The sequence below is a fragment of the Phalacrocorax aristotelis genome, chromosome 2 (assembly GCF_949628215.1).
Source record: "Phalacrocorax aristotelis chromosome 2, bGulAri2.1, whole genome shotgun sequence".
Lineage (NCBI taxonomy): Eukaryota > Metazoa > Chordata > Aves > Suliformes > Phalacrocoracidae > Phalacrocorax > Phalacrocorax aristotelis.
Genome location: NC_134277.1, coordinates 138,052,351 through 138,069,416, shown reverse-complemented (window position 1 = coordinate 138,069,416; position 17,066 = coordinate 138,052,351). Strand labels below are relative to the sequence as shown.

The 17,066-nt window shown below is 41.5% G+C and overlaps 1 protein-coding gene across 2 annotated transcripts in view; it reads right to left on the bottom strand.

The window, feature by feature from the left end:
- RALYL (RALY RNA binding protein like) overlaps positions 1 to 17,066 on the bottom strand; it is a 396,442-nt gene that overhangs the window by 26,217 nt on the left and 353,159 nt on the right. For both annotated transcript variants that reach the window (XM_075085317.1, XM_075085316.1), the window contains exons 7-9: positions 11,832 to 11,995; positions 11,109 to 11,189; positions 210 to 323 (exon numbers count right to left, since the gene is read on the bottom strand). In XM_075085317.1, the coding sequence (XP_074941418.1) occupies positions 210 to 323; positions 11,109 to 11,189; positions 11,832 to 11,995 (359 nt within the window). The remainder of the gene's footprint in view (positions 1 to 209; positions 324 to 11,108; positions 11,190 to 11,831; positions 11,996 to 17,066) is intronic.

Here is a 17,066-nt window from a genome sequence, read left to right as displayed (position 1 = left end):
AGAAAACATTTCTTGAAATGATGTTGCACGCTCTGTGAAGAATATTAATTTATCTTCCCAACAGTTCTACCTGAGAGTTAATTTACCTTCCCTCGGGCCTCCATTATTTAGCAAAATTTCTGGAAGGATTCTGTTCTCTCTGGTCCATCTGCTTGACTGATAACTAGTTTCTACCTTAATTCATGTGACAACAATTTGTTTTCACCTACCTGCTTCAGCTTTTTGCTGCTTTTCAATCTTTTCCAGTCTCCCTAGCAAGGAGTCAATTTTTGTTTTGATTTGGGTTAATTCCTTCTTGATTATTTGCAACTCATCTGATTTCACTGTGGAAAGAGAGCAAAGATGCAAAACATGAATTAAACTATATTTGCAGCCCCCCATGAACAAAACATGTTCTTTTTTCTTTCCTCTGTAGTACAAAGTCTACTGTTTCATTTCTGTCAGTATTTTTAGAGATTTGATTTTTAAAATGAACATTGTTAGTTAAAAATGCTGAATCCTGGGAAATCACAAGATTTATCTTGCCACAAGGTAAAATTTAATGGCAAGGGGTTATGTGAGGTGTATTGCTCTGTAATAAGTATTTCAGGCAAAACATCTCAAGGGCATTCTTAGTAAATTCAAGTAGCTTTTACTGAAAAACCGCCTATAGTGAAAGAATGATTCAAATATGAGAGACAGTTTACAGTCCTGCAATGCTATTTTGCTGGACTATTTTGTAATAATAAGAACAATAATGAAAAGATCCCTTACACTAGCAGTAGGTATTTTTCAACGAGAGTGAATAGTAACATAAATGCTAGGAAGCCAGGAATGCAATGTTATATTCCAGTCGACAACTTCATTGCAATGGACGGTGTTAAGTATTATTGCTTGAAAAGCTTTCAGTTCTGGTAATTTCTGGTTCTTTTTCCAGCTATAGATAATGTATGAGAATATTTCTTTTTATGATCACATCCAGGGACATGGAGGCAATGGCCACAAATTAAGAGCTGAAGTTTCCAAATCTTTGTTGCATTGCATTACTCTTCATTTATGTGCATTATGGCACTCTTGCTGTCTAACATAAGAAAGAGTAACTGCTCTGGAGGTGTTTTGGCTTCAGAAGAAACAGCACTGCAGCACTCATGAATGATCTGATTATTATGGCATTAACAGGACATATTTTTATGGTCAAAAGTAGTCCAAATAGATCCAATTGCCCGGTCTGTGCTAGGATAAGATGTTGAAAAGGTGAAGAGGAGAAAATAGGAACCTGTGCTATCATGGAAAAATAAATCAATTTTTAAAGGTCAAGAGTAGATAACACAGCTGTCACTCTTAAAACTGTTGTAGGAAGAAATAGACCATTGCCTTAAACTGTGAGAGACTGGCAATGGAAAAACACTGAGCAGTATTACTCTTCCATCCTTACAGTTGCTGAAGAAGAACGTGCATTGACTTTGGGGTGTGCATTCAACAATGGGAGAGCCCTTAGTGAGCCTAGGAAAAGGGATGTTCTACCATGGAGAAGAACATGTTCCCTTTCTGTCCACAGGGTCTCCTGGCTATACCTTGCTTTATAAGTCCTGTTCATTCACTCATGGGCATGTACCTCATCATAGTGTGTCATGGCTATTTTTTATTGGACAGCCAAAATCTGATGATGAAGTGTTCAGGCAAGCTACTGCCTGCTTCAGTGGTAGTGAATGAGTATGTGTTTGCTTCTAAATCAGCCTTATTGCAAACTTGAACGTTTCAACTGAGGTTGAAACCTAAGCTTTTTATTTTAGAGTTTGGGTCATGTGCATTATAGTTACAACAAGTCAGCTAAAGACAGTAGGTTGTTATATGCAGTAAAGAACTTGTTTAATCACATGCTCATATTAGGAAATTGCATATTTCACACTATCAGACGGGAACCTCTCATCTCATATTGAATGAATGGTAGGCCTTAGAGAACAAAGCTTAAAAGTAACCATTGTGCTAGATCCTCATACGCTATATAGTATTTGATGGAATTATTCAGTATAGTTACAGAGCAAGGCCTTAAAATGTTCTTGGAGAAATAACGGGTCACTGTTCAATCCACCAGATCTGTAACAAAATGTTAAGATTCTGACAACTATGTATTTAGAAGGTTACTGCTTGCCTGGGGGCAGTGGTTGGTCTGTGCTGGAGTAGCAGATCAGTGCAGATTCCGGGGTGAAATGGTGTGAATCTGTCCTATGAGGAATGCTAAGTGTCTGCAGCAGCCTGCTATGAAGCCAGCAGGCAACAGATCCTGTGCGGACTAGCTGTTGTGTTAGAGGTGGTCCCTTGACCACCAGGCTTGCCAAGGCTAAAAGGTCAAAAGGTCAAAAGAGACACCACAAGGACCTAATGAGATTTGTTCCTAGTCTAAAAAGCAAAGCAGAAAACATTTGCACTTCTGAATTTGGTGAGGAAACCGGCACATATGTAGGGCTACTGTTCAATTCAGGTCAAACCTTCTGCTTCACAGGGGTTTCCTTGTGGTGTCTCAGTGAGAAATCAGTTTAGGAAGAAGACTGCATCACAGGAAACACAGACACAGCACTAGGGGTTCAACAGCAAGGGAAGGTTCTATTAACAACTGAGGAGATTAATTGCTATCTTGTAAGATTCCCCTATGCCAAAATTATTTGCTCAAACTTTGGTCACTGAATCTGCAGTTTATCATTCACATTTAATAAGGTCATTAATTAGGACATTCCATCACACAGTCAATCACTTCAAGTTAACACTAAAAAGGACTGAAAGAAAAAAGGGGAAAGATTTTCAACAAATCTGTGCAAAAACTTCCAAATTTCCACCCTGGTTCCGACACTGTGATGGTGTCATTATCTGAGATTCTTATTGTCTTAATTTGCAGAAAACTGTACAAATATTCAAAATCATCCTTCTAGAGAAAATCCACTCGCAGTTATATTGTACTGGATATTTCTGTAGTGAGCAGCAATTGCTAAAGACGAATTATCACAGCATCACAGAATCTTAGGTTGGAAGGGACCTCAGGGATCATCTAGTCCAACCTTTCGAGGAAGACCACAGTCTAAACAAGATGGCCCAGCACCCTGTCCAGGTGACTCTTAAAGGTGTCCAACGTGGCCGAGTCAACCACTTCCCTGGGGAGATTATTCCAATGGTTGACCCTTCTCACTGTCAAAAATTTTCCTCTGGTGTCCAATTGGAATCTCCCCAAGAGCAAGTAGTGTCCATTCCCCCTTGTCCTCTCCATGGGACTGCCAGTAAAAAAGGAGTCTCCATCTTTGTAGCTACGCCTGAAGCACTGGTACATGGTGATGAGATCCCCTCTAAGCCTCCTTTTCTCAAGGCTGAACAAACCCAGTTCTCCCAGCCTATCCTCGTATGGCAGCCTTCCCAGTCCTTTGGTCATCTTGGTGGCCCTTCTCTGGACCCCTTCCAGCCTGTCCACATCCTTTTTGTAGAGCGGGGACCAGAACTGTACACAGTACTCCAGGTGTGGCCTGACAAGCACTGAGTAGAGTGGGATGATGACTTCTTTCTCTCTGCTGGCAATGCCCTTTTTGATGCAACCCAGCATCCTGTTGGCCTTCTTGGCCGCAGCAGCACACTGTTCCCTCATGTTGAGCTTCCTGCCCACCAGGCTCCCAGGTCCCTTTCCACAGAGCTGCTCTCCAGCCAGCTGGATCCCAGTCTGTGCTGCACTCCCGGATTATGTTTTCCCAGGTGCATGACCTTACACTTCTCTGTGTTGAACTTCATAAGGTTCTTGCTGGCCCACTCTTCCAACCTATCCAGATATCCTTGCAGAGCACCTCTCCCTTCTGGAATGTCTACTTCCCCACTCAATTTGGTGTCATCCACAAACTTCATCAGGCTACACTTGATGCCGTTACCCAGATCACTTATGAAGATGTTGAATAACATTGGGCCCAATATTGATCCCTGGAGGACTCCACTTGTGACAGGTTGCCACTTTGAAAAGGAGCTGTTTACCACCACCCTTTGGGTGTGGCCTGTCAGCCAATTCCCCACCCACTGCACAGACCACTTGTCTAGGCCATAACACATTAATTTCTCCAGGAGGAGGCTGTGGGGGACTGTATCAAAGGCCTTGGAGAAGTCCAGGTAGATAGTGTCCACTGCCTGCGCCATGTCAACCAGGCAAGTCACTTTGTCATGGAAGGCAGCCAGGTTTGTCAAGCACAATCTGCCCTTAGTGAAGCTGTGTTGGCTTTTCCCAATCACGTGCTTCATTTGACTTGTGATAGGCCCCAGGAGGATTTGTTCCATAACTTTCCCAGGGATTGAAGTAAGGCTGATGGGCCTATAGTTACCCAGATCCTCCCTCGAGCCTTTCTTGTAGATAGGGGTAACATTTGCCTTCCTCCAGTCCTCCGGGACATCCCCTGTTCTCCACGACTTCTCGAAGATTATGGAGAGTGACCTTGCAGTTATGTCAGCCAGCTCTCTCCACCCTTGGTGGATGGCATCAGGGCCCATCGATTTGTAGGGGTCAAGCTCCTGTAATAATTCATGTACTAATTCTTCCTTCCCTGATGGTGGATCAGTGTTTGGATCAACTGAGAATGTCATTCCCAAAGCCTGGGACCCGACAGTGTTGGTAAAGACAGAGGTGAAGAAAGTGTTGAGGACCTCTGCCTTTTCAGCATCGCTGGTGGCTGACTCTCCTATTCTGTTTAACAGTGGGCCTATGTTTTCCTTCTTTTTCTGCTTTTGGTTGACATACCTGAAGAAACCTTTCTTGTTATTTTTGGCATCTACAGCAGTTTCAATTTGAGCCGGGCTTTTGCTTTTCTAACTGCTTCTCTGCATGCTCTAGCAATGCTCTTGTAGCTCTTGACAGATAATCCTCCACTTCTCCATCTCTGGTGTGCTTCCCTTTTGGATTTGAGTAGACCCAGGAGGTCATGGTTGAGCCAAGGGGGCCTCTTACTCCACTTACTTCCCTTTCCTTTGTAGAGGATAAATTGGCTTTGTGCTTCCAATAAAGAGTTCTTGAAGAACTCCCAGCACTCACTAGCTCTTTTATATTCCATGGAAGCATCCCATGGAATCCCTCCCAGCTGAGCCCTGAGTGAACTGAAGTTTGTTCTTCTAAAATCCAGAACCCTTGTCTTAGAGCTGACCTTCAGCATGCTCAGAAGGATCCCAAACTCCACAATATTGTGGTCACTGCAGCCAAGGCTATCACTGACTGAGATATGACAAAGCAGGTTTTCTTGGTTTGTGAATAGCAAGTCCAGCAGTGCCTCATTCCTGGTTGGCACATCTAATATTTTTATCATGCATTCCAGGAACTTGGTGGATGACATGTGAGCTGCCGTATTGTTCTTCCAGCAGATAGTTGAAGTCACCGATAAGGACCAGGTTCTGTTGGCCGGAAGCTTGCTTTAGTGCCCCAAGTATCCCTTCATCGGCATCGGCATCATGGTTAGGAGGTCAATAGCAGATGCCCACTGTGAGGTCCTGCTTGGAGACAACCCCTTTGATTATAACCCAGAGGCATTCGATAGAGCAGTTGCAATCACCATAGCTGACTTCAATACATTCGAGGTTTTCTTTCATGTGGAGAACCACTCCTCCACCTCTTCTACCCTGCCTGTCTTTACGAAAGAGCCTATAACCGTCCATTGCGATCCACCAGTCATTTGAGTTGTCCCACCGTGTTTTGGTTACTCCTATGATGTCATAACCTCTGAGTGGGCACGGAGCTCCAGTTCCTCCTGTTTGTTTCCTAGACTGCATGCATTTGTATACATACACTTGAGGTGATTAGTCTTCTGTTTCACCTCTTGGGAGACAGCTAAGGAACACTTGTCACCACTCTGCTTGGCCTGACTTACTCCCCCGTTTGGCATGCTGGTGTGAGCATTTTCACAACGATCCCTTCCCCCAGGTCGTTCAGTTTAAAGCCCGCCTCACCAAATTAGCCAGCCTACTGCTGAACATTCCCTTACCCCTTTTGGACAGGTGGATTCCATCCCTCCCTAGCATGTTGTAGTCATTAAAGAACACCCTGCTGTCATAAAAGCCAAACCCCTCACGGTGGCACCAGCCACGTAGCCAGGAGTTGATGTGCATTATGCGCCTGTGAAGGGTCCTGATGAACAACAGCTGAATATGAGCCAGCAATGTACCCTCGTGATAAAGAAGGCCTTCAACATCCTGGGCTGCATTAGGAGGAGTGTTGCCAGCAGGCTGAGGGAAATGGTCTTTCCCTTCTGCTCAGCACTGCTGAGGCCATATCTGGAGTACTGTGTCCAGTACTGAGCTCCCCAGTGTAAGAGGGAATGAAGAAGACAAAGTTAGACTCATTTCAGTAGTGCCCACTAACATGTCAAAGACCATTGATATGAATCAAAGCACATGAAATTCCATCTAAACACAAGAAAAAGATTATTTTTTTCCTGTGAGGGTGGTCAAACACTTGCACAGGTGGCCCAGGTGGCTGTGGAGTTCCCATCCTTGGAGATATTCAAAAGCACAGTCCTGGGAAACCTGCTATAGGTGACCCTGCCTGGGCAGGGCAGCTGGACAAGGTGAGCTCCAGAGATCCCTTCCAACCTCAACCATTCTGTGATTCTGTGGTATAGAGCTTAGGAAGAACTTCAGGCTTTTTAAGCACAGTGTTATGACAAAGACAAAATGTAAAGACTGTAAATACTTCAGGTGTCCTTCTTTGAGTATATAAATTCTGCTTTAAAATTCCACAGATATTTTTTTTTAAATTGATCCTAGGCAAGAAATAAAGCAGTTGATAAACATAAAACCAGAGCTGCATCTGTCCAAAATATCTGTTCCTCTGCTTTTGAGTAATAGAACAGGAAAATAAAGTAGCTACTGCCTTCTTTTTTTTCCTATTAGCAGATAAGCAAAGGCCAGCAGGTGACAGAAATGCATGTGTTGAAAGGGAAAGAAAGTACTAATGAAATTCCTCAAGCACTGGCACCAAAATGGCTAAATACCTTCAACAACTTTGATGCAAAAAAATGAACAGGTGAAATTTGCTGATGACATAAAATTGGAAGGCATCATCTATTTGGAGTGAACTGGAATGGAAGGATGCATCAGGTGATTTTAAGAAATGCTATATTAGAAAAAAGATGAAATACAATTGCACTGAAAACAAGTCCTGCACTTGACTAACAGCAGAACTCCTTCTATTAACATGGAAGCTTATCAGCTGGAAAAGACAGTAACAGAATTATCCTTGGGTGTAGTTGTAGTCTCAGGTTGGCAACAGGCTATTGCTGTAATGCAGCCATGAGAAAGAAAATGCAGTGCTAGGATGTGTCAAATGATGTCTTGCTAAAGTTGGGGAAGCACAATGCCATTGTACAAGGACCTGGTAAGAGCTCATCTAGCATAACGTGTACAGGTTGAACCAGTGAATTCTGGAGTTATGTGGGGAGAAGGGCCATGAAGATGACCATAAGAACGGAAAGCCTATAGTGTGACAGAAGAGTTTTGCTTGTTTGCCCGAGACAAGAGAAGGTAAAAGGAAACGAAACTTTTAAGCTGAGACGGTGTTGGCACAACAAATGGATACGAACAAATGAGAAACAAATACAAGCTGGAAATTAGAAGAAACAGCCAAAAACCAGAACCTAACTAGCTTTAAGATGGAGCTTAAAGTATTAGATGATGCAGCTACTTGCAACAGTAAGGAATTAGATTCAGTGACCCTTCCCAGCCCTCTGGCAGGAATGCAAAGTCCTTCCAGAATGCATCTTTCATTGAAGCATCTAGCACCAAAGGAGATAAACTGCATACAACTCAAACCAAGAGATTTAAAACTGACTAAATCACATTTTTAGAAATGAAAGTTCTACTGTTGAATTACAACTATATTTGTGAAACATTTTTTGCCATAACTACAAATTGATTCATCCACAAAGCATGATACAGATTCCTTTAGAAAGAAATGTCATGTATTTTTATCTAAGCCCTTCATGTTTAATATAAAATATTTTATCATATTTTATTACTTTACATTTCACTGAAAAATGGGTTAGATGATGAAGCTAAATATAAACTACACAAGTCAAAATGAATTACTTTAAAGGCACAATTCAGTAGATATTTTAACATAAGTGTCTATTCCTTAATCTCAAGCACACAGGGTATAAAAATTTTGATTAGTGTTTTCCTCCTGTTTTCAGATGTGTGAAATGAAAATGCATACTCCAAGAAGTTCATTTTCTGTATTGTCAGAAAAAGTGAGCTTTTCCCAGTTGTAAATAGCAATCTGCATCTGCTGCTTCTTACCATTAAGAACCACTACATGTATTTTCCACACCAACATGTTTCATTTTGTGAGTTACTTCTGATAATGTGGATTTATTTTTTTCTTGTCTCTGGAGTTAAAAAAATAAACCAAAATATTGTCAACTGATCCTGAAAAATTATTGATTCAGAAAAGAAATCAGATCCTCCTAACTTATTTTGTGTTTTGGAAGCAAACTTAGAACAAATATTGCCACTTTTTGGAATAACAAGAATTTACTGCGCTGGAGGGCAGATATTATTTTTGCAGACACACTCATCAGTGAGCAAGGCATTTTTGGCATTATGTTTTTCTAACATCTTTGCTGTATGCCACAACAAAATTCTGTCTTTGGATTGCTGGTTTTCAGAAGACAGTCCCTCTAACCCTGGTAATTTCACTGAGGGGTCCCCTGTGTTCAAACCTTTAATACTACATGTACGCGTTCATTTTCTGGATCCATTTTGAGCATGGAGAACAGCTATGAGAACAGGTATGCCTATGAGATTTCTACTTAAATCTGAGAAGTCTGTTAGGGGATGTGATCTCATAAGAGTTTTGCTCTTTGGGGGTGAAATCCTTCAAGCATAAGCAATACCATTTTGACGTAGTTAATTCTGAACCTGCGATTAAGCTGGTTTATGGTCTTGAATTTCATTAACACCTAAAATATTTTCCTTCCTACAAGCTATGTTTCTCCTTATTGAAGAGATCCTTTATTTAACTAGCAATAAATCACAATTAGAATCAACAGTGCGTTGGTTCAAGGGGTTCAGATTATCAGTGCAGAGTAAGGGGCAATATAATATTAAATGGCTTCATACCACAATTCAATATAACCTACTTTTCCAATAAAATGGCAAAAGAAGCCACAAAACACGCATTTTCTACTTTCCAACTTGAAGCCCCTAAGGGAATGGCTCGGTTATTTCTCTGATAAACGTCTTACAATAAGCTGATTACATTCCTGTCCAAGTCAACAAAATCATGTTTCTACCTTTATGATGGGTTGGTTGGACTTGACAAAAAGTAGAGTAATTCTATGGGGAAATCAAGCATGAAAGTCTTTATGTGTGTCTGACTCTTTTTAAAGGTGTGCTGCATGCAGAAAGAATATTTTCTGCAATTTATACCAGCAAAATGAATGGTCTCTGCAGTTGTGTTCCAACTGCAATTGTAAAGAACTGAGGGCAGAAACCCAGGAGGGGTCAAAACATCAGCCCACATTTTTAGTGGTGCATCTTGCAGCTCTCCCTTCAGTGATAAAGAGCTTGATCCAAAGATGATCTTGTCACCTCAAGCTCCAAGACTGACATTTTTAGAATTCACATCACACCTGAACACATTGAAGGATACATTCACAGGGGCATAACACTCTCTGTTAGGGTCTCTGCACTCCTGATTGCACTTCTATTAAATAATTTACAGGTTCTGCAATATTTGCTATGTTATGCAGGCAGTATTTTGGAGGTGTTCTAGCAAGTGGCTTTGGGTACTCAGTCTAGGGTTGAATTCTATAAACTATGTTATGCATTACTTAAGTCCTGACATGGTACTGTGAACTATTTTATGAAACACAGAATAAACGATTAAGCAAATTTGATGATTATTCTGAGGATCTGATACCTATATTACTATGCTCTGTCCCATTTATTACAATGATAATCCGGATTTCTGGGTGAGAGATTTCCTTGACCGCTATTGGGATATACTAAGGTCCTCATCTCTCTAGAAGAATTGTAGAGTTGTTCTGGACACTGAGAAATATATATGTAAAAACTTACCTGAAGATAATTCATCCTCTCAAGGCAAAGTGAGTCCAAAAAACCCATTCTTATTAGACCATGCTTTAGGACAGTTAGTGAATTGAATGCACTGATAATACTAACATTTCATATGGATAAGACAACAGTAAAGGATGAACAAAGGAGATCTAATGAATGAATCTGTAAGACCATATGCTTACTAAAGCTTTGATTCACTGTGTGAAAACCCAAAGACTCAAGAGCTAGAAAAAACTAACAAAATAATTTAAAGTCTACTAAAGTGAAGACCTTGAGCTGTATGCTTTCCTTTAAATTAATATAAGGAATCATAATTCATTATTTAATGTATTGAGGAAAAAGCTATGGACAAGGGGATTAGTTCAAGATGTGTATGAAAATGTCTAGGCTCATGTTCATCCTCCAGAGAACAAAGGAAGTGTTGCTACTCCCAGACATCCTCTTAGGGTATGAGTGAGCTCCATAATATGACACCTAAATATAGATGTCTTCCTGTGTGGTAGGTATCAAAGCTCCCATTATTGGTGATGGGCATCTAGCCAATTCATTCACTGGAGACTTTTGTGTGATTTGACTGTACAACCAACAGAGACTCCCTTTCTCAGAATGTCATCCTTTCCAAGGAATGGCCTGAGATTTGTGTTCCTCAGTGTAAAACATTATCTTTTCCTCTGTTTATCACAGTTCCATTCTTCTAGTCACATGCATATTTATTACATGTTTTCTTTCAATTTATTACATGTTTTCTTTCAAGGTCTTGGATACCATCAGTTCAAGCAATAGGATAAGTAATGGATCCTAGTGGGCTCACTAGAGACAAATCTTCTTTGTTAGATGCTAATGTGTGACATTTGAATAGGTTATTCAGGCAGGGTATATGATTGGCTCAAGTTGATGACATAATTAACCCCTCTTCCAGTAAGGTGTAGTGTTGGTAGATTCAATTATTTCATCGTTGTGTGTAAGAGAGCATGATGCTTTGTTGTCCAGTCTGGTACTACAAGTGTCTTATTGAAGTCCCTTCATTCTTTCTAATATCTGATCCCTACCTGATCTTTCTCTTCCTCTTCCAGTGACGCTTCCAAGGACAGTATCACTCCACATAAGGGGCAGGGGAAGACAGGTAGGTGCTGAAAGATGCATGGAGAGGAAGATGAAGTTCCCAGGACAATACTACTGGGTGGTGAGCTTGGAGGAGGGAATGCCTATTGCTCATCAGCTTTTCTAAGGCCAACTCACTAAGGAAGGGTTGAATAATCCCAAGTTGCCAAAACTGTTTTGCCCTCCATTTAGAACAGGCAAAGACACTTTGCCTCTTTCTACCCGCACAGACATTTGGCAAAAAAGAACAACCTCCCCCCTCCCCCCCATTTCCCACCCCTCCCACCAGCTGACATAAAATTCTTAAGTCTCAACAGAAATCAGCATGCCTCTATTACAAGATTATTAGTTTTGCTTTATTATCAGCTGTTCACGAGACCTCATGGTGTATAAGCAGTTAGGTTGATAGGGGATTTTAAACAGGCTTCTTCTGAGGCCAAGGGAGTGATCTGCAGGTCAAATGTCATGGAAGGGATTTCTTTCAAAAGCTACATCAGTGTGATCTTTGACTTGCAGGAAATGCATAGCAGCTTTGTTAATCAAAACAGTTTTCAAGCTAAAGGCTGAGGGTAGGAAATGACTACAACAGAGCTATACAGTGGAAACTGTGTGCTTGCAGAAATTACTAGGATCATTGTTTCAATAATATCCAACTGATATGAGGAACTCACATTTGGATCCTGAGGAAGAAGCCCCACTTGAGGTGGATCTTGATGCTCCTTTCATGGAGAAAACCCCTTTGCCTCTGCGAGTTGTTGTCACAGCCACACGAGGACGCTTCAGTGGAATCACTGCACGGGGTGGTGGGGGGACACGGCCGTGGTAGTCAAACAACCTAGAAAAGATTAAGTCAGTTAGACTTCATAAAACTTTCTGTGATTTCATATCATGGAAACCCTGTCAACTAAATTTTCATGATTTCTTTGAGAAAATTACCCTCTGAAACTGCAATCACTTTATATCACAGTCAAATTAGATTTCAAGGACCTATGCACATTAAGTGCCGTATTCAGATTTCAGTCACAGACCAATGCATAGCTATATTTTTTGCATAATTTAAATGAGGGATACATTATGGGACTCTGTTATTTGCAGTATGAAAAGCCCATAACCTGCTTTCCACAGGTCCACACCATTTCATTGCGCACAACTAACAGCAGTACATTTTGTTGTGGTGATGTTTCAGATCCTTTATTACACGCATGGCTTAAATTCTAGTTTTCTATCTGCTATCCTTATAGAAAGAAAAAGAAATTAACCATCACCATAAAGAAATATCCTGCAGTTTGTAAAATAGGAGGAGTCTTTATAGTGAGGGACCTGTATGTCCTTCTGAATGCATAGCAAAGAGGCCCCAGCATATGTTCTCTTTATTGAAGAACGAATTGATGTAGAATCACTAAAATAACCAACCATGCTTAATAAAAAAAAAGTCTTGTTCAAACCAAAACACTGTAGCATGTAGATATTCAGAGAATTACTACTACAGTCAATAAAACCAAAATGAACTAGTGTTTCCAAACAGAATACAGCAATCCTAAAACTACAGTTATCAACAGTGGCTAACCAACCTGTGTAGAAGAAAATAAAGGCAGTAGAAAAGGTAATCAAAGCAATAGATGTATTTAGAACATAAAAGCTATGGGATCTGAATAGGACAGGTCAGGAGAAGAAAGTTCAGAAATTTAAGGTTTCCAGTTCAGACACTGAAGCCGAGGGACAAGAAACATTCTCACAAAATATCCTTGAACTTCCTTCAAATGATACTTGCAACTAGTAATTATGGAAATTTATAACTGCATGATTAATTTTCACAATTCTGACTACTGTCACCCAGCTGGGCAGATAGATACACATTTGAAAACAGACACACAAGGAACAGTAATTCACTCACCACAGTGTCCAACAGCATACTGAACAGGAAGCAGAAAGTCTTCTAACCCACTTTCTGGCAAGTAAACACCTAATGCTTAAATCCCAGGATCCTTAATGTTGTCTGTACTATAAGCCTACAGCAAATATAACCAGGTCCCTCTTTTTCCATAGCTGTTTACAAAATATGTCACAGAGATCCTGTCACCCCCACTGAACTTGAACTCCATGGCCTTGGATATTCTTACTGAATAAGCAGTTTCTAGCCATTGTAAGCATAACTAAACAATTGTGTATGAAGATGAACACTAAAACAATTTCGCAGCTTTTACCAGAAATATTACTGGGCTTTGCCACTCAACGTTTATCGTATTGAATGATATACTGATTGCTCACAATCTCCCGTTTGACAATACGGGAACAAAATGTTTCAGAAGTTTAAGCTATCATGCAAAAGATCATTATGCAATTATTCACAGAGTCACAGAATGGTAGGGGTTGGAAGGGAGCTCCAGAGATCATCTTGTTCACCCCCCCTGCTTGACCAGGCACACCTAGAGCAGGGGGCACAGGAATGCATCCAATGTGGGTTTTGAATGTCTCCAGGGAAGGAGACTCCACAGCCTCCCTGGGCAGCCTGTTCCACTGCTTTCGCACCCTCACAGGAAAGAAGTTTTTTCTCGTATTGAGGTGGAACTTCCTGTGTTCCAGCTTGTGCCCATTGCCCCTGGTGCTGTCATTGAGCGCTATCGAAAAGAGCCTAGTCCCATCATCCTAACACCTAACCTGCAGATATTTATAAGTATTGACGAGATGCCCCCTCAGTCTTCTCTTGTCCGGGCTAAACAAACCCAGGTGTGTCAGCCTTTCCTTATAAGGGACATGCTCCAGCCCCCTGATCATCTTGGTAGCTCTCTGCTGGACTTGCTCAAGCAGTTCCCTGTCCTTGAACTGGGGGGTGCAGAACTGGATGCGTTACTCCAGATGTGGCCTCGCTAGGGCATAGTACAGTGGGAGGTTAACCTCTGTCAATATGCTGGCCACAATCCTTTTAATGCAGCCGAGGATACCCTTGGCCTTCTTGGCCACAAGGGCACATTGTTGGCTCATGGTCACCTTGCTGTCCATCAGCGCTCCCAGGTCCTTCTCAGCAGAGCCACTTTCCAGCAGGTCAACCCCCAACCTGTACTGGTGCATGGGGTTGTTCCCCCCCAGGTGCAGGACCTTGCATTTGCTCTTGTTGAATTTCATCAGGTTCCCCTCGGCCCAGCTCTCCAGCCTGTCCAGGTCTCGCTGGATGCCAGCACAGCCTTCTGGTGTATCAGCCACTCCTCCCAGCTTGGTGTCGTCAGCAAACTTGCTGAGGTTACACTCTATCCCATCATCCAGGTCATTGATGATTATGTTGAGCAGGACTGGACCCAGCACAGACCCCTGGGGAACACCACTAGTGACAGGCCTCCATCCAGACTCTGCTCCTTTGATCACGACCCTCTGAGTTCTGCTCTTCAGCCAATTCTCCATCCACCTCTCTGTCCACTCATCTAACCCATGCTTCCTTATCTTGTCCATGAGGATGTTATGGGAGACAGTGTCAAAAGCCTTGCTCAAGTCAAGATAAACAACATCCACTGCTCTCCCTTCATCAACTCAGCCAGTCACACAATCATAGAAGAATATCAGGTTGGCCAAGCATGATGTCCCCTTGGTGAATCCATGTTGACTACTTCTGATAACCTTCTTTTCCTCTGCAGCCCTGGAGATGAACTCCAGAATGAACTGCTCCATCACCTTTCCAGGGATGGAGGTGAGGCTGACTGGCCTATAGTTCCCCAGGTCCTCCTTCTTGCCCGTTTTGAAGACTGCAGTGACATTTTCTTTCCCCCAGTCCTTGGGCACCTCTCCTGTCCTCCATGACCTTTCAAAGATGATGGAGAGTGGCTTGGCAAGAACATCCACCGACTCCCTCAGCACTTGTGGGTGCATCGCATCGGGGCCCATGGATTTGTGAGGATCCAGTTTGCATTGGTGATCTCTGACCCAATCCTTCTCAACCAAGGGGAAATCCTCCTTTCTCCAGATTTTCTCTCTCTCTTCTGGGAGCTGAGATGCCTGTGGGCCAGACTTAGCAGTGAAGACTGAAGCAAAGAAGGCATTCAGTAACTCTGCTTTCTCTGCATCCTGTGTCACCAGGGCACCCACCTCATTCAGCAGTGGGCCCACTTGTATCCCCAATCTTCCTTTTACTGCTGATGTATTTAAAGAAGCTCTTCTTGTTATCCTTGACATCCCTTGCCAGATTTTGTTGCAAGTGGGCCTTGGCTTTCCTTGTTGCATCTCTGCATACCCTGACAGCATTCCTATATTCCTCCCAAAATTCCTCTTATATTCCCCTGAAGGCCATTTTTTTCTAGCTTCCAATAGTTCATGTTTAGATAATAGTGAAATGCAAAACTGTGCTTCATTCTTTTTGGAAATATATAAAAGGACTGATATCTAATATTACTATTCTTACTTTTATTTTTTAAAGTATGTAAATATTTTGGCTTCCTTTTTTTTAGTTTTGAAGTACCCTGTCTGTTTTCCTTGTGCTTGCAATAGGGGAAATGATGAACAGAAATGCTCAGTTCTGAAGCAAGTTTTTGTCCCAGTAATCACTAATTTGCATATAACAATACCTTTTCTTTCACCCACATTCTAATTTGTGCAGTACTGATCTTGTCAGTCTGTCTTCATACAGATTTTATTTCACAGCCCTAACCATCATTGTCACCCTTTCCTGACCCCACCAATGCTTTAGTCAAGATAAGATAGGTGTTTTCTCCCTTTGGGAGGCTGGAAAATTAATGAATATTAGAAAACAAGACCTATGGTTTGGGTAAAACACAGAAATTCAGGAAGTTCAGAAGTTCAGAAACTCAGAGAATCATGACTATATTTCTTAATTTATATTTCTTATAAGCATGTTTCTTGTACATTGAACTTTCCATGGGATTTTCTTTTCCATGCCTACCATGAAGAGCTTTTCATTTTCCACTTCCATTAACTTGGTTCTAACAGGAACCCTTAACCTGCTAAGCTTTTTATGTCAACAGATCAACATGTCCAGCCTTGTGAGACCAATCTCATATTTGGCTTTTGACCATAAAAATTCTGCTGTCTTAATCCTGAAAGATTTCAAAATCAGAAAATTATACAATTGAATGGATTATGGACACATTTCACTATCAGCGGTTTTCCATAAGACAATCACCAAGATAGGCTTGAGGCTCCACAGAAATAATCTTTAAAGCCTCATAAGTATTTATTTTCTTGTGGAAATTTAACTGTTATTTTTGTTCACCTGTGCTACCCATATTTGACAGAATTAGGGAAAAAACTAAAGACACATAACTTTAATATTCAGGTGGCATAGGTCAGAAACAGTACTCTGTTTAAAAACACACAAATCCACTGATGAAATTTGGAGCAGTAACCTTGGGGAAAGTAAACACAAGCCTGTGGAAGTTACCTTTTTACAGGATACGAGCTGCTCCTACTGTCAAGGCTGGACTGAGCAGGATTAAACTGCTTTGATGGCTTTTACTCTGTATGTTTACAGTGCACTATTTTTAGCTCTGTGGACAGAGCTGAAGTGACAAGTGAGCATGGTCATCTGCATGCAAAAACAAAACTAGAGGCTCAAATTGAACCAACCCTGGGAAAAAAAAAGGAAATAAAAAAAAATTGGTTCTAAATTTTTCCTCCAGTGTACCTAAGCAGAAAGATACATAGCGCACGGTGACTTAACCTCAGGGTGTAAACTGTTCTCCTGCTATTGTCCATTGCTTTACATAAAAAAAATCTCAGATTAGAAGAGGTTGGTGGAGCAATGTTTTGTTCCTCTCTGACTCACTTGACCTGTGCTAAACCAGGCTGCTGTAATGCAGAGACACAACTGGTTGGTTATCCATGAACAACCATGCTAACCCTGTGTTGTGGTCATTCTGCTACATCTGAATGAATAAATTCCCATAATGCTGAGCTAGGCTGTG